Genomic DNA, 22,383 nt, shown 5'->3' with positions numbered 1-22,383 from the left:
GTCCCACAAGGTTGATTCCCCGAACATGAGAATACTAAGTGACTGATGAGAAAAGAGGAATTATCGCTGTCCCAAAATATTATCTTTTGAGACAGTGTCCTTTTTCTCATGTCGCTGACTCATGCACTTCTCGGAAAACAGGGCTGCTGACCCTTGGCAATATTCCAGTGTGTTAGTTCAACACTTGTAATTTTAATATTTTGTTAACACCAAACTTCATATAATATCATTATTCAGGTTATACAAGTCACAGAAATCATCAAAACACATTGAATTAAAACTCTTAATAATCAAAACACAGTGAATTAAAACTCTTAGTATGATTAGTCTATCATTCTGCTATCACATTAAAACTCTTAGTATGATTAGTCTATTTCTGCTATCACAGGCTGTAAGGGTTTAAACGTTTAAACGGTAAACGTGGATTAAAAATATTTTTTTGTTTACAATTTGTATTATATGTTTAAACGCAACTTAACAGTAAAATATATTATCAAATTATTTTTGCATATTTTCCGCAGATATGTTTCCCTTTCTCTAGTTTTCCTCTTTCAGGAAACCTGACCTGTTCTTCCACGTGATCACTCTAACTATCACTATTTAATCATATCCTGATGTAACTATCACTGTCACTGTTATCTGCTGTATTATTGAATTGTATTTTGTCACACTTGTACTTTGCTTGAACAAAAGTTATTGTATTTCTTGCTCTTATTGTATTACTTGTATTGTAACACTTGAAATGTATTTGCTTACGATTGTAAGTCGCCCTGGATAAGGGCGTCTGCTAAGAAATAAATAATAATAATAATAATAATAATAATAATAATAATAATAATAATAATAATAATAAAACACGTCTTGTATAAATTAAGGACAGACCCGCTTCCTGCGTTGTTGTGTATCTCCATCGCATTGCCTTTTTACAGGTCTTATAGGGCTCTATGGAGTCCGTGTTAACGAGACCACGGACGGAATCAAAAGAATATTAACGTGGAATTAAGCGCTGTACGAAAAAAATGCATTTGGCAGAAGAGCATTAAGCTTGAGATTTACATATTTGAAGGGAAAATGTGAAACTAATGGTCAGTACAGGCAGTGGTGTTTCAAAAGTGTGTGAATGGGTGGCTGGGGGGCGGTTTCTGTAGCTGTGTTATAAATGAGACGGGGTATTCTGTAAGGGATAAACAACGAGGAGGGATGAATCAGTGAAAATAATTAATTCACCGTTCGAGTGCGTTAAATACATGCAATCATGGAAAATAAATAGAAACATTTTTAAGGACTTAATTAGACAACGCTGTTTTTAACGTCTGTATTACAACACAAAGAGCACTCCTCACACAGACTGCTATTACAGCCGTCACGTTGAACAATACGATCCCAGTGTTTACACAGAGAAGATTTATGATAGTGAAACCACGGGCATAGCAGTGATATAGAATTGATCAAGTTCAAAACTGAAAGTTATGAAACACGCCCATCTGTTTGCTTTGGAGCGCCCCACACTGCACTAAAACAAATAAATAAATACAACCCGTTTTTAAAGTGAACAAAACTACTTTTCAATACAATTAGATAAAACAATACTCAATCCAATGAAGACGAACGCAAACCAATGGAAAGAGTAGAAGCCTGTAGGTTTACGGTTTTGTGTTGTTCACCTTGCCCGCGGTGTGAATAAGTTCATTTAAATGAACTGAATTACATTTTTTTAAAACGGTACAAACGGAAATCAGAAAAAAAGGAAATCAGAACAAAATAACACTAGTTCAATAGGGCCCTAGTGTTAGTGCTGTACATTATTTCAGTAAAGTGAATAGCCTGTGTGATTCCATAGGACCCTAGTGTTAGTGCTGTACATTATTTCAGTAAAGTGAATAGCCTGTGTGATTCCATAGGGCCCTAGTGTTAGTACTGTACATTATTTCAGTAAAGTGAATAGCCTGTGTGATTCCATAGGACCCTAGTGTTAGTGCTGTACATTATTTCAGTAAAGTGAATAGCGTGTGTGATTCCATAGGGCCCTAGTCTTAGTACTGTACATTATTTCAGTAAAGTGAATAGCCTGGGAAATGAAGTCACGTGAATGCGCAAGCACCGTTGTGAAGGGGAGGGACGCTGGGAAATGAAGTCTTTATTTTTTCATGTGAATGCTCATGCGCCGCTGTGAAGGGGAGGGACGCTGGGAAATTAAGTCTTTATTTTTTCATGTGAATGCTCATGCGCCGTTGTGAAGGGGAGGGACGCTGGGAAATGAAGTCTTTATTTTTTCATGTGAATGCTCATGCGCCGCTGTGAAAGAGAGGGACGCTGGGAAATGAAGTCTTTATTTTTTCATGTGAATGCTCATGCGCCGTTGTGAAGGGGAGGGACACTGGGAAATGAAGTCTTTATTTTTTCATGTGAATGCACAGGCGCCGCTGTGAAGGGGAGGGATGCTGGGAAATGAAGTCTTTATTTTTTCATGTGAATGCTCATGCACCGTTGTGAAGGGGAGGGATGCTGGGAAATGAAGTCTTTATTTTTTCATGTGAATGCTCATGCACCGTTGTGAAGGGGAGGGACGCTGGGAAATGAAGTCTTTATTTTTTCATGTGAATGCTCATGCACCGTTGTGAAGGGGAGGGACGCTGGGAAATGAAGTCTTTATTTTTTCATGTGAATGCTCATGCGCCGCTGTGAAAGAGAGGGACGCTGGGAAATGAAGTCTTTATTTTTTCATGTGAATGCGCAGGCGCCGTTGTGAAAGGGAGGGACGCTGGGAAATGAAGTCTTTATTTTTTCATGTGAATGCTCATGCGCCGCTGTGAAGGGGAGGGACGCTGGGAAATGAAGTCTTTATTTTTTCATGTGAATGCTCATGCGCCGTTGTGAAGGGGAGGGACACTGGGAAATGAAGTCTTTATTTTTTCATGTGAATGCACAGGCGCCGCTGTGAAGGGGAGGGATGCTGGGAAATGAAGTCTTTATTTTTTCAAGTGAATGCGCAGGCGACGTTGTGAAGGGGAGGGACGCTGGGAAATGAAGTCTTTATTTTTTCAAGTGAATGCGCAGGCGACGTTGTGAAGGGGAGGGACTCTGGGAACGAGTATTGTATCAGACAACGGCTTCGATTTTTAATGAAAAAATAATAAAGTTTTTTGGTTCTGGACATGTTTTATTTCCTGAAAACAATATACAAGTGAATGAAACAAACAATGTAGTCTTGTCACCGTGTTTTAAGTTTAATTTAAATAGAGTTGTTGTTTTAATGTTTTTTTCGATGTTGGACACACACACTTTTTATGGAGCTTCTGCAGAAATGGTATGTTGTAAAATCGACTAGGAATGTTTATTTCATGCTATTAAAATAGATTACATTTTAGTGCAAACATACAGGCCTCCTTTATGCTTTTATGTTTATCATTGATATGCACTTTGAATAACAAACCGAGGTTAAAATAGGACTTAAAATAGTGGAAGTAAAATATAAAAATATGAAATGAGAGAAACATTAAATGTATGTCCGGTTAAACGGTTAACAATGGGTTTAAACGTGTAGTCAATTAAACGTAGATTAACAGCCCTACAAACTACAATGAGGAATATTTACATACCCTCCACACAGAGATCAGCCATTTCCAGACCCAGGGAAATGTGCTGCTCTGTGGGGATTTCAACACCAGAACAGGAACAGAGCCTGACTGTAGAAGCACACAAGGTAACAGCCATGTATTTGGACAAACCCCTCTGTACCTCACACCTACCTCAATCCACAGAAACAACCCTGATTGTATTGTGAACACAAATGGGAGGCAGTTAGTGCATCTCTTTCAAGCCTGGGGTCTGTACATCATTAATGGCAGGATCAGAGGGGGCTCTTTAGGTAGATTCACATGCTGCTCAGCTCTTGGGACTAGCGTAGTTGATTACGCCATCACTGACCTGGACCCCTCCTTTATTAATGCATTCACTGTCAGGCCACAAACACCTCTGTCAGACCACAGTCAAATTACTGTGTTCCTACAAAGAACAGCACAGCCCAGTAACACACTAATACAGCCATGCAAGCTGTACCATCTGAACCATACTTATAAATGGGCTCCAAACAGCACAGAGGAATTCGATAAAGCAACTGGCTCTCCTGAAATCACTAACCTTACTGACACCTTCCAAATTATTATATTTGTTAGAATTATTATTAATATTATAATTATGATCATTGTTATTATTTTTGTTGCTATTGTAATTATATTGTTCATATGATATGTAATATAATTGCTTTGGCAATACTGCTGATGTCTGTCATTCAAATAAAGCACCTTTGAATTCAATTGAATTGAGAAGACAGGGAGAAGATAGAGGGGAGGAAAGAGGGGAGTGGAGAGAGAGGAGGGAGGGAGAGGCGAGAGATGGGAGTAGAGAGAGGGAAGGGAGGGAGGGAGGGAGGGAAAGGAGAGGGTGGCAGAGGGAGGAGAAAGAAGGGAGGAGAGGAGAGATGTGGAAGAGAGGCAAGAGGGAGGTAGAGGCTAGAGAGAGGAGAGGAGAGGACGGGAGAGGGGAGAGGGAGGTAGAGGAGAGAGAGGGAGGTAGAGGGGAGAGGTAGGGAGGGGAGAGGGGAGTGGAGAGGGGAGGGGCATTTGCACATAAACATAATTAGGGCTTCGGATTTCTGTTTTTTCATCCTGAGTTTTCTCATCTCCTTAAGAATTTAAGCAATTCGTGCTTCTCAATCACAACTGTACAACTGATTGAATTTACGTTTTTTTCTACTAAATGGGCTTTTAAATCGTAAGTCTTACTTTTTCATTGCAAAGCAGAAGCGACTCCTCTTTATTAATGTCAATACAGTCACGCACAGCGATTGTAATAAAGTGAGTCCAGCATAAAATACTGTATTGTTCATTCTAGCTTTAATAAAGAGGAGTCTCTTATTAACATGTCGCGATCTCGTTTGCACGTCCTGCTTGTAATGAAAATGAAGGCTTGGATATGCATCCCCACTGAGGAGAAGAGGAGAGGAGAGAAGGATAGAGGGAGGGGTACACTCATGAGAGGAGAGGTGCAGACAGGCTCCAGATTGGGACACTCTTAATAATGTGTAGAAAGAATGTCTGTACCAAGTTTCATCACAATCAGATCAGCAGTTCTCTAGATGCATGTCAAAGTGTAACATATGGAGCCCTGCAGTGTCTACATGTGATCTTCACTTCACAGTGAGTTCACAATCTGGGGCATTATAACTAAACACACGGTTCATACACTTTTTCAACATCAAAATTCCATTCTTTTTCTAGACTTCCATTTGCTTGTCCTAGGCTTGTGTTTTAGTTTCTACTAGTTTTTCAATAGTTATCCACATAGACGAGCAGCCGCAGAGCATTATAGCTTTTTGATTTAGAGCAGAAGTTGCTCCTGGTTTGCTAAAAGTATTTGTCAGAATCTGGAGCTGCATATCTAGCAAGAGACAATGCAGGTGTGCAAAAGAGAAGTAAGATACAATCTAAGAAATGTCCAATATTTGAGAACTATGTTGATTATTTACAAAGAGAATATAAAAAGTGGATACTGCAAGTAAACTTGTGCCAAAATAGGATAGTATAATGGTACCAATAGTATACTGAAACCAGACACAAGTATACTTGCAGTATAGTACTTTTCTGTAAGGGATGATATTGGATTCTGATCCAAACTTCTTTACACCCTCTGTTAAATGTTGAACACTATGGGAGGTGAAAAACAACAGAAATGAAATGACAAATGTGCGAGTGTGGTATATTAAACATACAAGTCAAACACTGAATACAGCACACCCTCGCTAGAACAACCCTGTCTGGATCCAGAGCCTTTTGTTCGCTATAGTAAAAGGACAACCCAAAACGAACAAGCTGCTGGAGTAAGTTAAGGAAGTCACCCTGGGTAAAGGCATTAGCTAAATTATTAATAATATTAGTACTGTTTTTATTCTTTGATTTTCTTTGTTATTACAGTATTTGTCACTACTGCCATAAAAAAGCACATCAAAGTTTCAGATTTGTTTCATTTGCAAATGTTCATTTAAATCTTGGTTCCTTATTAAAGAAACACGTCAATGTTTTTGTTTTTTTTGCTGTGCCGGTTGCATAGAGCTGTACGAGCCAACATGAGCATCAGTTTGAGTTTTTTAAATCACTAATCGTATAATGAAGGCCATAGCGAGGATGTAAACAGTATATCTACACTCGGCTGACGGTGTGGACCCGAGACTGCTGCTGCACCACACATTTAAAATAAAATGACCGGTACATGTTATTAATCACATTAAAAGAAATGAAAAAAGCGATGTTAACATGCTATGTTTATACACACCATAGCGGCTACAGTCAGTTTAATCTGAGTCAGTGATAATAACTATTGTATTCGAGTTTTAATAAAGTTAACAACAAGGTAACAAAATGTGAATGTTGGTGAGCAGAGTACAGTAGCTTGTAATTAAAGTGTGTAGCTTAAAAAAAACCATAGCCTTCAATATTAATGCTTATATTTTGGCTGTCGTAGTGTCTATTTTACTGATCGTTTCACTGGAGCAGACCGAGTCACGTAACATATACCAGAGCGCTGACTGGATATATACAGTGCCTTGCGAAAGTATTCGGCCCCCTTGAACTTTGCGACCTTTTGCCACATTTCAGGCTTCAAACATAAAGATATGAAACTGTGATTTTTTGTGAAGAATCAACAACAAGTGGGACACAATCATGAAGTGGAACGAAATTTATTGGATATTTCAAACTTTTTTAACAAATAAAAAACTGAAAAATTGGGCGTGCAAAATTATTCAGCCCCCTTAAGTTAATACTTTGTAGCGCCACCTTTTGCTGCGATTACAGCTGTAAGTCGCTTGGGGTATGTCTCTATCAGTTTTGCACATCGAGAGACTGAAATTTTTGCCCATTCCTCCTTGCAAAACAGCTCGAGCTCAGTGAGGTTGGATGGAGAGCATTTGTGAACAGCAGTTTTCAGTTCTTTCCACAGATTCTCGATTGGATTCAGGTCTGGACTTTGACTTGGCCATTCTAACACCTGGATATGTTTATTTGTGAACCATTCCATTGTAGATTTTGCTTTATGTTTTGGATCATTGTCTTGTTGGAAGACAAATCTCCGTCCCAGTCTCAGGTCTTTTGCAGACTCCATCAGGTTTTCTTCCAGAATGGTCCTGTATTTTGCTCCATCCATCTTCCCATCAATTTTAACCATCTTCCCTGTCCCTGCTGAAGAAAAGCAGGCCCAAACCATGATGCTGCCACCACCATGTTTGACAGTGGGGATGGTGTGTTCAGGGTGATGAGCTGTGTTGCTTTTACGCCAAACATAACGTTTTGCATTGTTGCCAAAAAGTTCGATTTTGGTTTCATCTGACCAGAGCACCTTCTTCCACATGTTTGGTGTGTCTCCCAGGTGGCTTGTGGCAAACTGTAAACGACACTTTTTATGGATATCTTTAAGAAATGGCTTTCTTCTTGCCACTCTTCCATAAAGGCCAGATTTGTGCAGTATACGACTGATTGTTGTCCTATGGACAGAGTCTCCCACCTCAGCTGTAGATCTCTGCAGTTCATCCAGAGTGATCATGGGCCTCTTGGCTGCATCTCTGATCAGTCTTCTCCTTGTATGAGCTGAAAGTTTAGAGGGACGGCCAGGTCTTGGTAGATTTGCAGTGGTCTGATACTCCTTCCATTTCAATATTATCGCTTGCACAGTGCTCCTTGGGATGTTTAAAGCTTGGGAAATCTTTTTGTATCCAAATCCGGCTTTAAACTTCTCCACAACAGTACCTCGGACCTGCCTGGTGTGTTCCTTGTTCTTCATGATGCTCTCTGCGCTTTAAACGGACCTCTGAGACTGAGACTTGATTACACACAGGTGGATTCTATTTATCATCATTAGTCATTTAGGTCAACATTGGATCATTCAGAGATCCTCACTGAACTTCTGGAGAGAGTTTGCTGCACTGAAAGTAAAAGGGCTGAATAATTTTGCACGCCCAATTTTTCAGTTTTTTATTTGTTAAAAAAGTTTGAAATATCCAATAAATTTCGTTCCACTTCATGATTGTGTCCCACTTGTTGTTGATTCTTCACAAAAAATTACAGTTTCATATCTTTATGTTTGAAGCCTGAAATGTGGCAAAAGGTCGCAAAGTTCAAGGGGGCCGAATACTTTCGCAAGGCACTGTATATATACTGTATATATATATATATATATATATATATATATATATATATATATACATACAGTACTGTGCAAAGGTTTTAGGCAGGTGTGAAAAAATGCTGTAAAGAATGCTTTCAAAAATAGACATGTTAATAGTTTATATTTATCAATTAACAAAATGCAAACTGAGTGAACAGAAGAAAAATCTACATCAAATCAATATTTGGTGTGACCACCCTTTGCCTTCAAAACAGCATCAATTCTAGGTACACTTGCACGCAGTTTTTGAAGGAACTCGGCAGGTAGGTTGGCCCAAACATCTTGGAGAACTAACCACAGTTCTTCTGTGGATTTAGGCAGCCTCAGTTGCTTCTCCCTCTTCATGTAATCCCTGACAGACTCGATGATGTTGAGATCAGGGCTCTGTGGGGGCCATACCATCACTTCCAGGACTCCTTGTTATTCTTTACGCTGAAGATAGTTCTTAATGACTTTCGCTGTATGTTTGGGGTCGTTGTCATGCTGCAGAATAAATTTGGGGCCAATCAGATGCCTCCCTGATGGTATTGCATGATGGATAAGTATCTGCCTGTACTTCTCAGCATTGAGGAGACCATTAATTCTGACCAAATCCCCAACTCCATTTGCAGAAATGCAGCCCCAAACTTGCAAGGAACCTCCACCATGCTTCACTGTTTCCTGCAGACACTCATTCGTGTACCGCTCTCCAGCCCTTCGGCGAACAAACTGCCTTCTGCTACAGCCAAATATTTCAAATTTTGACTCATCAGTCCAGAGCACCTGCTGCCATTTTTCTGCACCCCAGTTCCTGTGTTTTCGTGCATAGTTGAGTCGCTTGGCCTTGTTTCCACGTCGGAGGTATGGGTTTTTGGCCGCAAGTCTTCCATGAAGGCCACTTCTGACCAGACTTCTCCGGACAGTAGATGGGTGTACCAGGGTCCCACTGTTTTCTGCCAATTCTGAGCTGATGGCACTGCTGGACATCTTCCGATTGCGAAGGGAAGTAAGCATGATGTGTCTTTCATCTGCTGCAGTAAGTTTCCTTGGCCGACCACTGCGTCTACGGTCCTCAACGTTGCCCGTTTCTTTGTGCTTCTTCAAAAGAGCTTGGACAGCACATCTGGAAACCCCTGTCTGCCTTGAAATTCCTGCCTGGGAGAGACCTTGCTGATACAGTATAAATACCTTGTGTCTTGTTGCTGTGCTCAGTCTTGCCATGGTGTATGACTTTTGATAGTAAACTGTCTTCATCAACCTCACCTTGTTAGCTGAGTTTGGCTGTTCCTCACCCAGTTTTATTCCTCCTACACAGCTGTTTCTGTTTCAGTTAATGATTGTGTTTCAACCTACATATTGAATTGATGATCATTAGCACCTGTTTGGTATAATTGTTTAATCATACACCTGACTATATGCCTACAAAATCCCTGACTTTGTGCAAGTGTACCTAGAATTGATGCTGTTTTGAAGGCAAAGGGTGGTCACACCAAATATTGATTTGATGTAGATTTTTCTTCTGTTCACTCAGTTTGCATTTTGTTAATTGATAAATATAAACTATTAACATGTCTATTTTTGAAAGCATTCTTACTTTACAGCATTTTTTCACACCTGCCTAAAACTTTTGCACAGTACTGTACATTATATATATATATATATCATTTAGATTACTTACAGGTCATTTAGATTACTTACACCTCCGTCCATCTCCGTCCGGAAAACATTTTCAAAACAGGACACAAAATAAAAAAGTATAGAATAACAGTAGAAAAAGAGGGATCTCAGATGTCTGTTCAGTATCTTGTCTCAATCGTCATCTCCTGCCCTGCAGCTGCACGCAATCAAACAAAAAAACACACACACACACACTAACACAGAGACACACACACTGACACACACACACTGACACACACACTGACACAGACACACACACTGACACAGACACACTGACACACAGAGACACACACTGACACAGACACACGCACGCACACACTGACACACACACACACTGACACACATAGACACACACACTGACACACACACGCACGGACACACACACACGGACACACACACACAATGACACACAGAGACACACACACACTGACACACACACACTGACACACAGACACACACTGACACACACATTGACACACTGACACAGACACACACACTGACACACAGAGACACACACACTGACACACACTCACTGACACACACACACTGACACAGAGACACACACACTGACACACAGAGACACACAGACACTCACACACACACAGCGCGGGGCAGCAGTGTGGAGTAGTGGTTAGGGCTCTGGACTCTTGACAGGAGGGTCGTGGGTTCAATCCCAGGTGGGGGACACTGCTGCTGTACCCTTGAGCAAGGTACTTTACCTAGATTGCTCCAGTAAAAACCCAGTTGTATAAATGGGTAATTGTATGTAAAATAATGTGTTACCTTTGGGAGGCACGCGAGGCTGGCGTTAGCTAAGCTGGGAGTGCACAGAGGTTTAAATGGGGCACAATGTAAATATAGATGTAAACACAGTGAGTGAGACGGGGCTCCTCGCTGTTCTTTTACACTCCACTGTGAAAGGAATCCATTGAAGAGACACATACCTGCTGAGCTGAGGATCCACTTCCATTCTAGAACACAGAAATAAAGAGAGCATTATTTTACAATCACTCCTCCTGTACTTTCTACAGTTCAGAAGATGTGCAGCACACACTAACCGGCAGGGCTGTGCTGGGGTGAGTCAGGCTGTGGATTTCCACACACTCTACATACCTGATTTAAGGACCTCTTGCTTCACAGACTCTGTGAAAAGAAGAGAGCTGGATTACATTCTGAACAGTGAGGTGTAAAATCATCTATTGAATAACTTTGAATAACAGATCACACAGTGTATTAAACAGCTAGTCTAACTGTGACTGACATCAGATATCCTTGAGCAGGTCCAGTAAAGAAATGGTCTACATGCACACATGGAGTAGTGCACTGGACTCGACAGAAGGATAGAAAGCTAACACAGACACACAGACAGATAGAAGGATAGAAAGCTAACACAGACACACAGACAGATAGAAGGATAGAAAGCTAACACAGACACACAGACAGATAGAAGGATAGAAAGCTAACACAGACACACAGACAGATAGAAGGATAGAAAGCTAACACAGGCACACAGACAGATAGAAGGATAGAAAGCTAACACAGACACAGACAGATAGAAGGATAGAAAGCTAACACAGGCACACAGACAGATAGAAGGATAGAAAGCTAACACAGACACACAGACAGATAGAAGGATAGAAAGCTAACACAGACACACAGACAGATAGAAGGATAGAAAGCTAACACAGACACACAGACAGATAGAAGGATAGAAAGCTAACACAGACACACAGACAGATAGAAGGATAGAAAGCTAACACAGACACACAGACAGATAGAAGGATAGAAAGCTAACACAGACACACAGACAGATAGAAGGATAGAAAGCTAACACAGACAGACAGACACATAGGATAGAAAGCTAACACAGGCACACAGACAGATAGAAGGATAGGAAGCTAACACAGACACACAGACATTTAGAAGGATAGAAAGCTAACAGACACACAGACAGATAGAAGGATAGAAAGCTAACACAGACACACAGACAGATAGAAGGATAGAAAGCTAACACAGACACACAGACAGATAGAAGGATAGAAAGCTAACACAGGCACACAGACAGATAGAAGGATAGAAAGCTAACAGACACACAGACAGATAGAAGGATAGAAAGCTAACACAGACACACAGACAGATAGAAGGATAGAAAGCTAACACAGACACACAGACAGATAGAAGGATAGAAACCTTTGTGGTAATTCTGAAAATAAAAACAAATTCTTACCAAGTTCCTTACGAAGGCACTTAGCAGCTAAAAAATGAATCAGACAGAACAGTGTGTGGTTATTTCAGCTCCAGTACAGATTCAAATGAATCAGACAGAACAGTGTGTGGTTATTTCAGCTCCAGTACAGATTCAAATGAATCAGACAGAACAGTGTGTGGTTATTTCAGCTCCATTACAGATTAGAATGAATCAGACAGAACAGTGTGTGGTTATTTCAGCTCCAGTACAGATTAAAATGAATCAAACAGAACAGTGTGTGGTTATTTCAGCTCCAGTACAGATTCAAATGAATCAGACAGAACAGTGTGTGGTTATTTCAGCTCCAGTACAGATTCAAATGAATCAGACAGAACAGTGTGTGGTTATTTCAGCTCCAGTACAGATTCAAATGAATCAGACAGAACAGTGTGTGGTTATTTCAGCTCCAGTACAGATTCAAATGAATCAGACAGAACAGTGTGTGGTTATTTCAGCTCCAGTACAGATTAAAATGAATCAGACAGAACAGTGTGTGGTTATTTCAGCTCCAGGACAGATTAAAATGAATCAGACAGAACAGTGTGTGGTTATTTCAGCTCCAGTACAGATTAAAATGAATCAGACAGAACAGCGTGTGGTTATTTCAGCTCCAGTACAGATTAAAATGAATCAGACAGAACAGTGTGTGGTTATTTCAGCTCCAGTACAGATTAAATTGCAGTATGAAAAACACAACTAGTTAAATGAACAGGATGTCCATGTGAAAATGAATCTGCTATCTGCAAAGTATATGAAACATACAAACTAAAATTGTTACAATTTTCAACATCCCTGCATAAGGAAATATTTATATTCTTAAGCCTTTGTGTCCAAAAAAACCCCAACTTTTTAAAATTTAAATTTGAATAGATTAATTGATTTAACCAGGAGATTTAATTTATTAATTTATTTAATCAGGTCTTGTTTACAAGAGGGTCCTGGAAACAATAAAATAACAATTGCAATGTATAAAAACAATGATATTTATTATTATTTATAATCATTTCTAATGAGCTGGATTTCCGGTCCAGGGATGTCTTTATTTATGGGTGTGGTAGTTTAAGATACTGCTGCAGAAACCTGGAATGGGTTTTCAGCATCTCTTCATTAAGTGCTTTACTTACCCATAGGCTCAAGCTTTCTCTCCATGGCTAGAAGAAAAACAGAACAGTCCATATTATTGTAAACCTGCTTGACATGTTTAAAATGCACAGAGCTATATGAAATGCCTCATGATAATGATAAAGTTCATACCATCCATTCTTCTCCATTGGATCACCAGCAGGGGAATGGCTCCAATACTGAGAGCTGAAGTCAAGAAGAAAGCCACCATCCATCCAGAGACTCCTGGGAAAAAATCACCTGGAAAACAACACAGCAGCTCAACACACTGGAACACACACACCCCTCCCAACACTGAACCACACCCATCATAGTGAGCATTCCACACACCCCTCCCAACACTGACCACACCCCTCATAGTGAGCATTCCACACACCCCTCCCAACACTGACCACACCGCTCATAGTGAGCATTCCACACACCCCTCCCAACACTGAACCACACCCCTCATAGTGAGCATTCCTCACACCCCTCCCAACACTGAACCACACCCCCTCATAGTGAGCATTCCACACACCCCTCCCAACACTGAGACACACCCCCTCATAGTGAGCATTCCACACACCCCTCCCAACACTGACCACACCCCCTCAAAGTGAGCATTCGACACACCCCTCCCAACACTGACCACACCCCTCATAGTGAGCATTCCACACACCCCTCCCAACACTGACCACACCCCTCATAGTGAGCATTCCACACACCCCTCCCAACACTGACCACACCCCTCATAGTGAGCATTCCACACACCCCTCCCAACACTGAACCACACCCCTCATAGTGAGCATTCCTCACACCCCTCCCAACACTGAACCACACCCCCTCATAGTGAGCATTCCACACACCCCTCCCAACACTGAGACACACCCCCTCATAGTGAGCATTCCACACACCCCTCCCAACACTGACCACACCCCCTCAAAGTGAGCATTCGACACACCCCTCCCAACACTGACCACACCCCTCATAGTGAGCATTCCACACACCCCTCCCAACACTGACCACACCCCTCATAGTGAGCATTCCACACACCCCTCCCAACACTGACCACACCCCTCATAGTGAGCATTCCACACACCCCTCCCAACACTGACCACACCCCTCATAGTGAGCATTCCACACACCCCTCCCAACACTGAACCACACCCCTCATAGTGAGCATTCCTCACACCCCTCCCAACACTGAACCACACCCCCTCATAGTGAGCATTCCACACACCCCTCCCAACACTGAGACACACCCCCTCATAGTGAGCATTCCACACACCCCTCCCAACACTGACCACACCCCCTCATAGTGAGCATTCGACACACCCCTCCCAACACTGACCACACCCCTCATAGTGAGCATTCCACACACCCCTCCCAACACTGACCACACCCCTCATAGTGAGCATTCCACACACCCCTCCCAACACTGACCACACCCCCTCATAGTGAGCATTCCACACACCCCTCCCAACACTGACCACACCCCCTCATAGTGAGCATTCCACACACCCCTCCCAACACTGACCACACCCCCTCATAGTGAGCATTCCACACACCCCTCCCAACACTGAGCCACACCCCTCATAGTGAGCATTCCACACACCCCTCCCAACACTGAGCCACACCCCTCTTAGTGAGCATTCCACACACCCCTCCAAACACTGAGCCACGCCCCCTCATAGTGAGCATTCCACACACCCCTCCCAACACTGACCACACCCCCTCATAGTGAGCATTCCACACACCCCTCCCAACACTGACCACACCCCCTCATAGTGAGCATTCCACACACCCCTCCCAACACTGACCACACCCCTCATAGTGAGCATTCCACACACCCCTCCCAACACTGAGCCACACCCCTCATAGTGAGCATTCCACACACCCCTCCCAACACTGAGCCACACCCCTCATAGTGAGCATTCCACACACCCCTCCCAACACTGACCACACCCCTCATAGTGAGCATTCCACACACCCCTCCCAACACTGACCACACCCCTCATAGTGAGCATTCCACACACCCCTCCCAACACTGACCACACACCCTCATAGTGAGCATTCCACACACCCCTCCCAACACTGAGACACACCCCTCATAGTGAGCATTCCACACATCCCTCCCAACACTGAGCCACACCCCTCATAGTGAGCATTCCACACACCCCTCCCAACACTGAGCCACACCCCTCATAGTGAGCATTCCACACATCCCTCCCAACACTGACCACACCCCTCATAGTGAGCATTCCACACACCCCTCCCAACACTGAGACACACCCCTCATAGTGAGCATTCCACACACCCCTCCCAACACTGACCACACCCCTCATAGTGAGCATTCCACACACCCCTCCCAACACTGACCACACCCCTCATAGTGAGCATTCCACACACCCCTCCCAACACTGAGACACACCCCTCATAGTGAGCATTCCACACATCCCTCCCAACACTGAGCCACACCCCTCATAATGAGCATTCCACACACCCCTCCCAACACTGAGACACACCCCTCATAGTGAGCATTCCACACACCCCTCCCAACACTGAGACACACCCCTCATAGTGAGCATTCCACACACCCCTCCCAACACTGACCACACCCCCTCATAGTGAGCATTCCACACACCCCTCCCAACACTGACCACACCCCTCATAGTGAGCATTCCACACACCCCTCCCAACACTGACCACACCCCTCATAGTGAGCATTCCACACACCCCTCCCAACACTGAGCCACACCCCTCATAGTGAGCATTCCACACACCCCTCCCAACACTGACCACACCCCTCATAGTGAGCATTCCACACCCCCCTCCCAACACTGACCACACCCCTCATAGTGAGCATTCCACACACCCCTCCCAATACTGAGCCACACCCCCCCAAACACCGCAGACATTAAAAATAGAGGACTGCACAACACCACCCCCAAATGTGTTCGATTCAGATATTGACTAGTCCACTAGTTCATGTGTTTGATTCAGATATTGACTGGTCCACTAGTTCATGTGTTTGATTCAGATATTGACTGGTCCACTAGTTCATGTGTTCGATTCAGATATTGACTGGTCTGCTAGTTCATGTGTTTGATTCAGATATTGACTGGTCCACTAGTTCATGTGTGTGATTCAGATATTGACTGGTCCACTAGTTCATGTGTTTGATTCAGATATTGACTAGTCCACTAGTTCATGTGTTTGATTCAGATATTGACTGGTCACTAGTTCATGTGTTTGATTCAGATATTGACTGGTCCACTAGTTCATGTGTTTGATTCAGATATTGACTGGTCCACTAGTTCATGTGTTTGATTCAGATATTGACTGGTCCACTAGTTCATGTGTTTGATTCAGATATTGACTGGTCCACTAGTTCATGTGTTTGATTCAGATATTGACTAGTCCACTAGTTCATGTGTTTGATTCAGATATTGACTGGTCACTAGTTCATGTGTTTGATTCAGATATTGACTGGTCCACTAGTTCATGTGTTTGATTCAGATATTGACTGGTCACTAGTTCATGTGTTTGATTCAGATATTGACTGGTCCACTAGTTCATGTGTTTGATTCAGATATTGACTAGTCCACTAGTTCATGTGTTTGATTCAGATATTGACTAGTCCACTAGTTCATGTGTTTGATTCAGATATTGACTGGTCCACTAGTTCATGTGTTTGATTCAGATATTGACTGGTCCACTAGTTCATGTGTTTGATTCAGATATTGACTGGTCCACTAGTTCATGTGTTTGATTCAGATAGTGACTGGTCCACTAGTTCATGTGTTTGATTCAGATATTGACTGGTCCACTAGTTCATGTGTTTGATTCAGATATTGACTGGTCCACTAGTTCATGTGTTTGATTCAGATATTGACTGGTCCACTAGTTCATGTGTTTGATTCAGATATTGACTGGTCCACTAGTTCATGTGTTTAATTCAGATATTGACTGGTCCACTAGTTCATGTGTTTAATTCAGATATTGACTGGTCCACTAGTTCATGTGTTTGATTCAAATATTGACTGGTCCACTAGTTCATGTGTTTGATTCAGATATTGACTGGTCCACTAGTTCATGTGTTTGATTCAGATGTTGATGCCCCATCATGATGACTGTAATCTATGGTCAGTGTCAGTCAGGCTCAATCCACAAACATGTGATACTCACTGGATATGTGGAGTTTGGATTCCCAGTCTGGTTTGGGTATTTTACTTCTAACCAGACAGGAGAACACGTTGGACTGCTGTTTGATTTTGATGTAGCTGCTGACACTGCGGAGCCCCTGACTGACTCTCAGCAGTGTTGTGTTGGACAGTGATGTCACATCGTTTCCATCCCTGTCTCTCCAGATCAGTTCAGGTTCAGGGTCCCACCCCTCTGATCTGCACACCAGCCAGGTCTGCTCTCCTTGTGTAGAGTCCATAGAGATTGAGGGCTGGGTCCCCAGAGCTGTCAGGGAATAGAGACAGTGAGACACACACAGATAGACTGTCAGGGAATAGAGACAGTGAGACACACACAGATAGACTGTCAGGGAATAGAGACAGTGAGACACACACAGATAGACACACCAGCCAGGTCTCCTTGTGTTATATGAAGGGCCCTACCCATTTCACAGCTGTGAAAAACGTGACAGGGACTGTGAAATTCATTCTGCACCGGACTGGTCTGTTTTGTGGACTTTTACTAAGGTGACCAGACGTCCCGTTTTGGACGGGAGGTCCCACTTTTGGAACACTGGTCCCAGTGTCCCCAGAACCTTTCTTGGGATGTTCATTTTGTCCCTTTTTTTTTTTTTCCCAGACCATCGTCGCGTCGGTAACAGAATATTGTATTTTCATACAGGCTGCTGTGTTACAACCATATCTAACTTATTACAGCACAATGACACTTGATGTGACTGAAGGGAAGGCTGAACGACCAGCAGCATTAAAAAGCGTCTGCACAGCGCCGTGCAAATCTGGAGAATTACTGAACAGTCAACGTTCATATTTGCAACCAATCACAGAATTGCGGGCGGGTTTATTCATGTTGCTGAAATGAAGTGGCGGCTATCCTCGTCTGAATCATCACTCACTGCGTGACCAGGTTAGACTACTGTAGTCAAACAATAACGGCAAATGTCAGGGCTCGAATGACTGGGGTGCTGGGGGTGGGGTCGATCCCTTTAACCCTTTGCGGTCCATTGTCGGACTGGGTCCGACATTGCAATTATTCCTCACAGGTCCTTTGTCCGACATCATTATAGCAACACAATAAACGGGTGTTTAGTCGTTTTTTCTCCGGAAAAATCCGAGAAAACCATTCAATCGCCGAGTGGGAGCGACAGTAGCCGAGACAAGTCGAAAAAAAAAAAAAAAAAAAATAAGGCGTATCTCATGAATAGTCATACATGGTATCAGGTATCAGATAACGGGGCGGTCATAGTAAACAAGCTGGCTGAGTGCGTCAGCGCACAGAGACTATCATGGACATTTGCAGAGCTTTTTTCAGATGTTATAGTAATAAAATAATGACTTGAATCGCATTATTGAGGAGTTTGGTGATAAAACGAGTGATCCGGAGATGATCGATCGGTATGTACGACTATTATTATTATTATTATTTATTTCTTACATAGTTGATCGCTATAGCAAACGAAAGGGTGGGGCGGGGCTGGAGATGCCTAGTGAGTGCTTTGTTGATATGCAGGGCCATTTAAACTTTAATACTTTTAAACAGCGCGTCTAAAATGAACTGCGCGTGTGAAAATTAATTAGACCTGGCGTGCCTGACGCGCGATTAATAAATGGACCGCAAAGGGTTAAGTTTCTCCTAGTAGTTTTATTTCCAAATGTTCTTTTTAACATGTTTTAAGCCGACAGGTATCACTGAAACGTGTTAATTGTATGATGTCATTTCCTGCCTTGTCTATGCAGTTTTTCAGTACCAATCAATGATAATGAGAAAGCGTCTCCTGACAATCTGAAAACTCCCCTGCGCATTTTATTATTATTATTATTATTATTATTATTATTATTATTATTATTATTTATTTCTTAGCAGACGCCCTTATCCAGGGCGACTTACAATCGTAAGCAAATACATTTCAAGTGTTACAATACAAGTAATACACATTTTACACAGGCTAATGCTTATGCTTATATTAAGGAAGATTAAATAGTATTTGTTTCATAAGTAAAGAAGTGACAACATTTCAATTGATCAGAAAAGGAATACAATTTAATCTTATTAACCATGAGTCTCTGCATTCACTTTCAATATGACATTAGATCAAACATTGCCAAAGTTAAAATAAAAACCCTGGAGCTTCCCCACAGCTTGGAAGTTGGAAGTTATTCACATACTGTCCCAGTTTAAGCACTTAAAAATCTGGTCACCTTAACTTTCACCCTGCACTAAAATCCAATTAAGTGATATGTATCATTACAGGTTCCTGATGCGCTCGTTTTCAATTTAAAAAAGAAAGCTCATCATGAACTGGACAGGATTTATTGATTGAAACTTGACAACAGTCAATAACTGGGCTCTACTCACTGATTGGTAGACACGGGCATCCGGGGCGGGTTTAGTACGACCTCAATGGATCTATCGTCGGTAGAGTCAAATTAGACCCAAAGCAAATCAAAAAGTGCTCCAGTCATTACTGCAGCGGATCATGGACAATCATTAGGAAGCCAAATATATACCAAGCAGCAGAAAAATACATAAAAAACACAACAGGACAAAAAAATAATGTCAGTAATTTCAGAGACGTCTGGTTTATATTTTTTAGCCTCTGGATATATTGTCCAGCTACAGACCCGTCCCTAGCTTGACGCTGTCTGTCTATTCCAACAAACTGTGGATGCAGAGAGAGCTGTGTCTAAATACAGACAGGTGTTTTACACCACAGAGACAGGGAGAGAAGAGAAACAGCGTTTCAGAATAGCTTTTGAGTTAGTGTTGCACACAATGACGTTTAAAATCAGAACAGTTTTATTTTTTTATTAATAGCAATAACAGAAAACGCTAAAATCATACAGCGATCCTCTGGATCTCACTTTCATTTTCTTTTACTGTTTCTGCTTTGTTAGTCACAGGCTTTAGTTAACTTCAGGGCTTTACATGTTTATATTTTGTCATTTTTAACAAAACTTGAAATTTAAGATTTAAATAGCTGAAATCGTGAAATTTAAAATTTTTAAAATGTTATGACTGTAAAATTTACAAAAGTGTACCATGAATTTGGTAGGACCCTAGTTATATGTCTTTATTATAGACTGAACTACTGTGTCAGTGCTGACATATCCAGTCCTGTGAGGATCCCAGCTCCCCTGTATTATATTATGAGTTACTGTGTCAGTGCTGACATATCCAGTCCTGCGAGGATCCCAGCTCCCCTGTATTATATTATGAGTTACTGTGTCAGTGCTGACATATCCAGTCCTGTGAGGATCCCAGCTCAGCTGTATTATATTATGAGTTACTGTGTCAGTGCTGACATATCCAGTCCTGTGAGGATCCCAGCTCCCCTGTATTATATTATGAGTTACTGTGTCAGTGCTGACATATCCAGTCCTGTGAGGATCCCAGCTCCCCTGTATTATATTATGAGTTACTGTGTCAGTGCTGACATATCCAGTCCTGTGAGGATCCCAGCTCCCCTGTATTATATTATGAGTTACTGTGTCAGTGCTGACATATCCAGTCCTGTGAGGATCCCAGCTCCCCTGTATTATATTATGAGTTACTGTGTCAGTGCTGACATATCCAGTCCTGTGAGGATCCCAGCTCCCCTGTATTATATTATGAGTTACTGTGTCAGTGCTGACATATCCAGTCCTGTGAGGATCCCAGCTCCCCTGTATTATATTATGAGTTACTGTGTCAGTGCTGACATATCCAGTCCTGTGAGGATCCCAGCTCCCCTGTATTATATTATGAGTTACTGTGTCAGTGCTGACATATCCAGTCCTGGGAGGATCCCAGCTCCCCTGTATTATATTATGAGTTACTGTGTCAGTGCTGACATATCCAGTCCTGCGAGGATCCCAGCTCCCATGTATTATATTATGAGTTACTGTGTCAGTGCTGACATATCCAGTCCTGCGAGGATCCCAGCTCCCCTGTGTTATATTATGAGTTACTGTGTCAGTGCTGACATATCCAGTCCTGTGAGGATCCCAGCTCCCCTGTATTATATTATGAGTTACTGTGTCAGTGCTGACATATCCAGTCCTGTGAGGATCCCAGCTCCCCTGTATTATATTATGAGTTACTGTGTCAGTGCTGACATATCCAGTCCTGTGAGGATCCTAGCTCCCCTGTATTATATTATGAGTTACTGTGTCAGTGCTGACATATCCAGTCCTGTGAGGATCCCAGCTCCCCTGTATTATATTATGAGTTACTGTGTCAGTGCTGACATATCCAGTCCTGCGAGGATCCCAGCTCCCCTGTATTATATTATGAGTTACTGTGTCAGTGCTGACATATCCAGTCCTGCGAGGATCCCAGCTCCCCTGTATTATATTATGAGTTACTCTGTCAGTGCTGACATATCCAGTCCTGTGAGGATCCCAGCTCCCCTGTATTATATTATGAGTTACTGTGTCAGTGCTGACATATCCAGTCCTGCGAGGATCCCAGCTCCCCTGTATTATATTATGAGTTACTGTGTCAGTGCTGACATATCCAGTCCTGCGAGGATCCCAGCTCCCCTGTATTATATTATGAGTTACTGTGTCAGTGCTGACATATCCAGTCCTGCGAGGATCCCAGCTCCCCTGTATTATATTATGAGTTACTGTGTCAGTGCTGACATATCCAGTCCTGCGAGGATCCCAGCTCCCCTGTATTATATTATGAGTTACTGTGTCAGTGCTGACATATCCAGTCCTGCGAGGATCCCAGCTCCCCTGTATTATATTATGAGTTACTGTGTCAGTGCTGACATATCCAGTCCTGTGAGGATCCCAGCTCCCCTGTATTATATTATGAGTTACTGTGTCAGTGCTGACATATCCAGTCCTGTGAGGATCCCAGCTCCCCTGTATTATATTATGAGTTACTGTGTCAGTGCTGACATATCCAGTCCTGTGAGGATCCCAGCTCCCCTGTATTATATTATGAGTTACTGTGTCAGTGCTGACATATCC

The 22,383-nt window shown here is 42.4% G+C and overlaps 1 protein-coding gene across 3 annotated transcripts in view; it reads right to left on the bottom strand.

The window, feature by feature from the left end:
- The window catches only part of LOC117970347 (butyrophilin subfamily 1 member A1-like), a 328,161-nt gene that overhangs the window by 293,739 nt on the left and 12,039 nt on the right, over positions 1 to 22,383 (bottom strand). For 2 of the 3 annotated variants that reach the window (XM_059014429.1, XM_059014430.1), the window contains exons 3-8: positions 17,411 to 17,692; positions 13,376 to 13,483; positions 13,246 to 13,272; positions 12,101 to 12,127; positions 10,987 to 11,016; positions 10,818 to 10,844 (exon numbers count right to left, since the gene is read on the bottom strand). In XM_059014429.1, the coding sequence (XP_058870412.1) occupies positions 10,818 to 10,844; positions 10,987 to 11,016; positions 12,101 to 12,127; positions 13,246 to 13,272; positions 13,376 to 13,483; positions 17,411 to 17,692 (501 nt within the window). The remainder of the gene's footprint in view (positions 1 to 10,817; positions 10,845 to 10,986; positions 11,017 to 12,100; positions 12,128 to 13,245; positions 13,273 to 13,375; positions 13,484 to 17,410; positions 17,693 to 22,383) is intronic. The other variant, XM_059014428.1, reaches the window with a different exon arrangement.

Source organism: Acipenser ruthenus, chromosome 48 (assembly GCF_902713425.1).
Source record: "Acipenser ruthenus chromosome 48, fAciRut3.2 maternal haplotype, whole genome shotgun sequence".
Lineage (NCBI taxonomy): Eukaryota > Metazoa > Chordata > Actinopteri > Acipenseriformes > Acipenseridae > Acipenser > Acipenser ruthenus.
The sequence above is the reverse complement of the archived record's forward strand: the minus strand, read 5'-3'. Positions and strand labels throughout refer to the sequence as shown.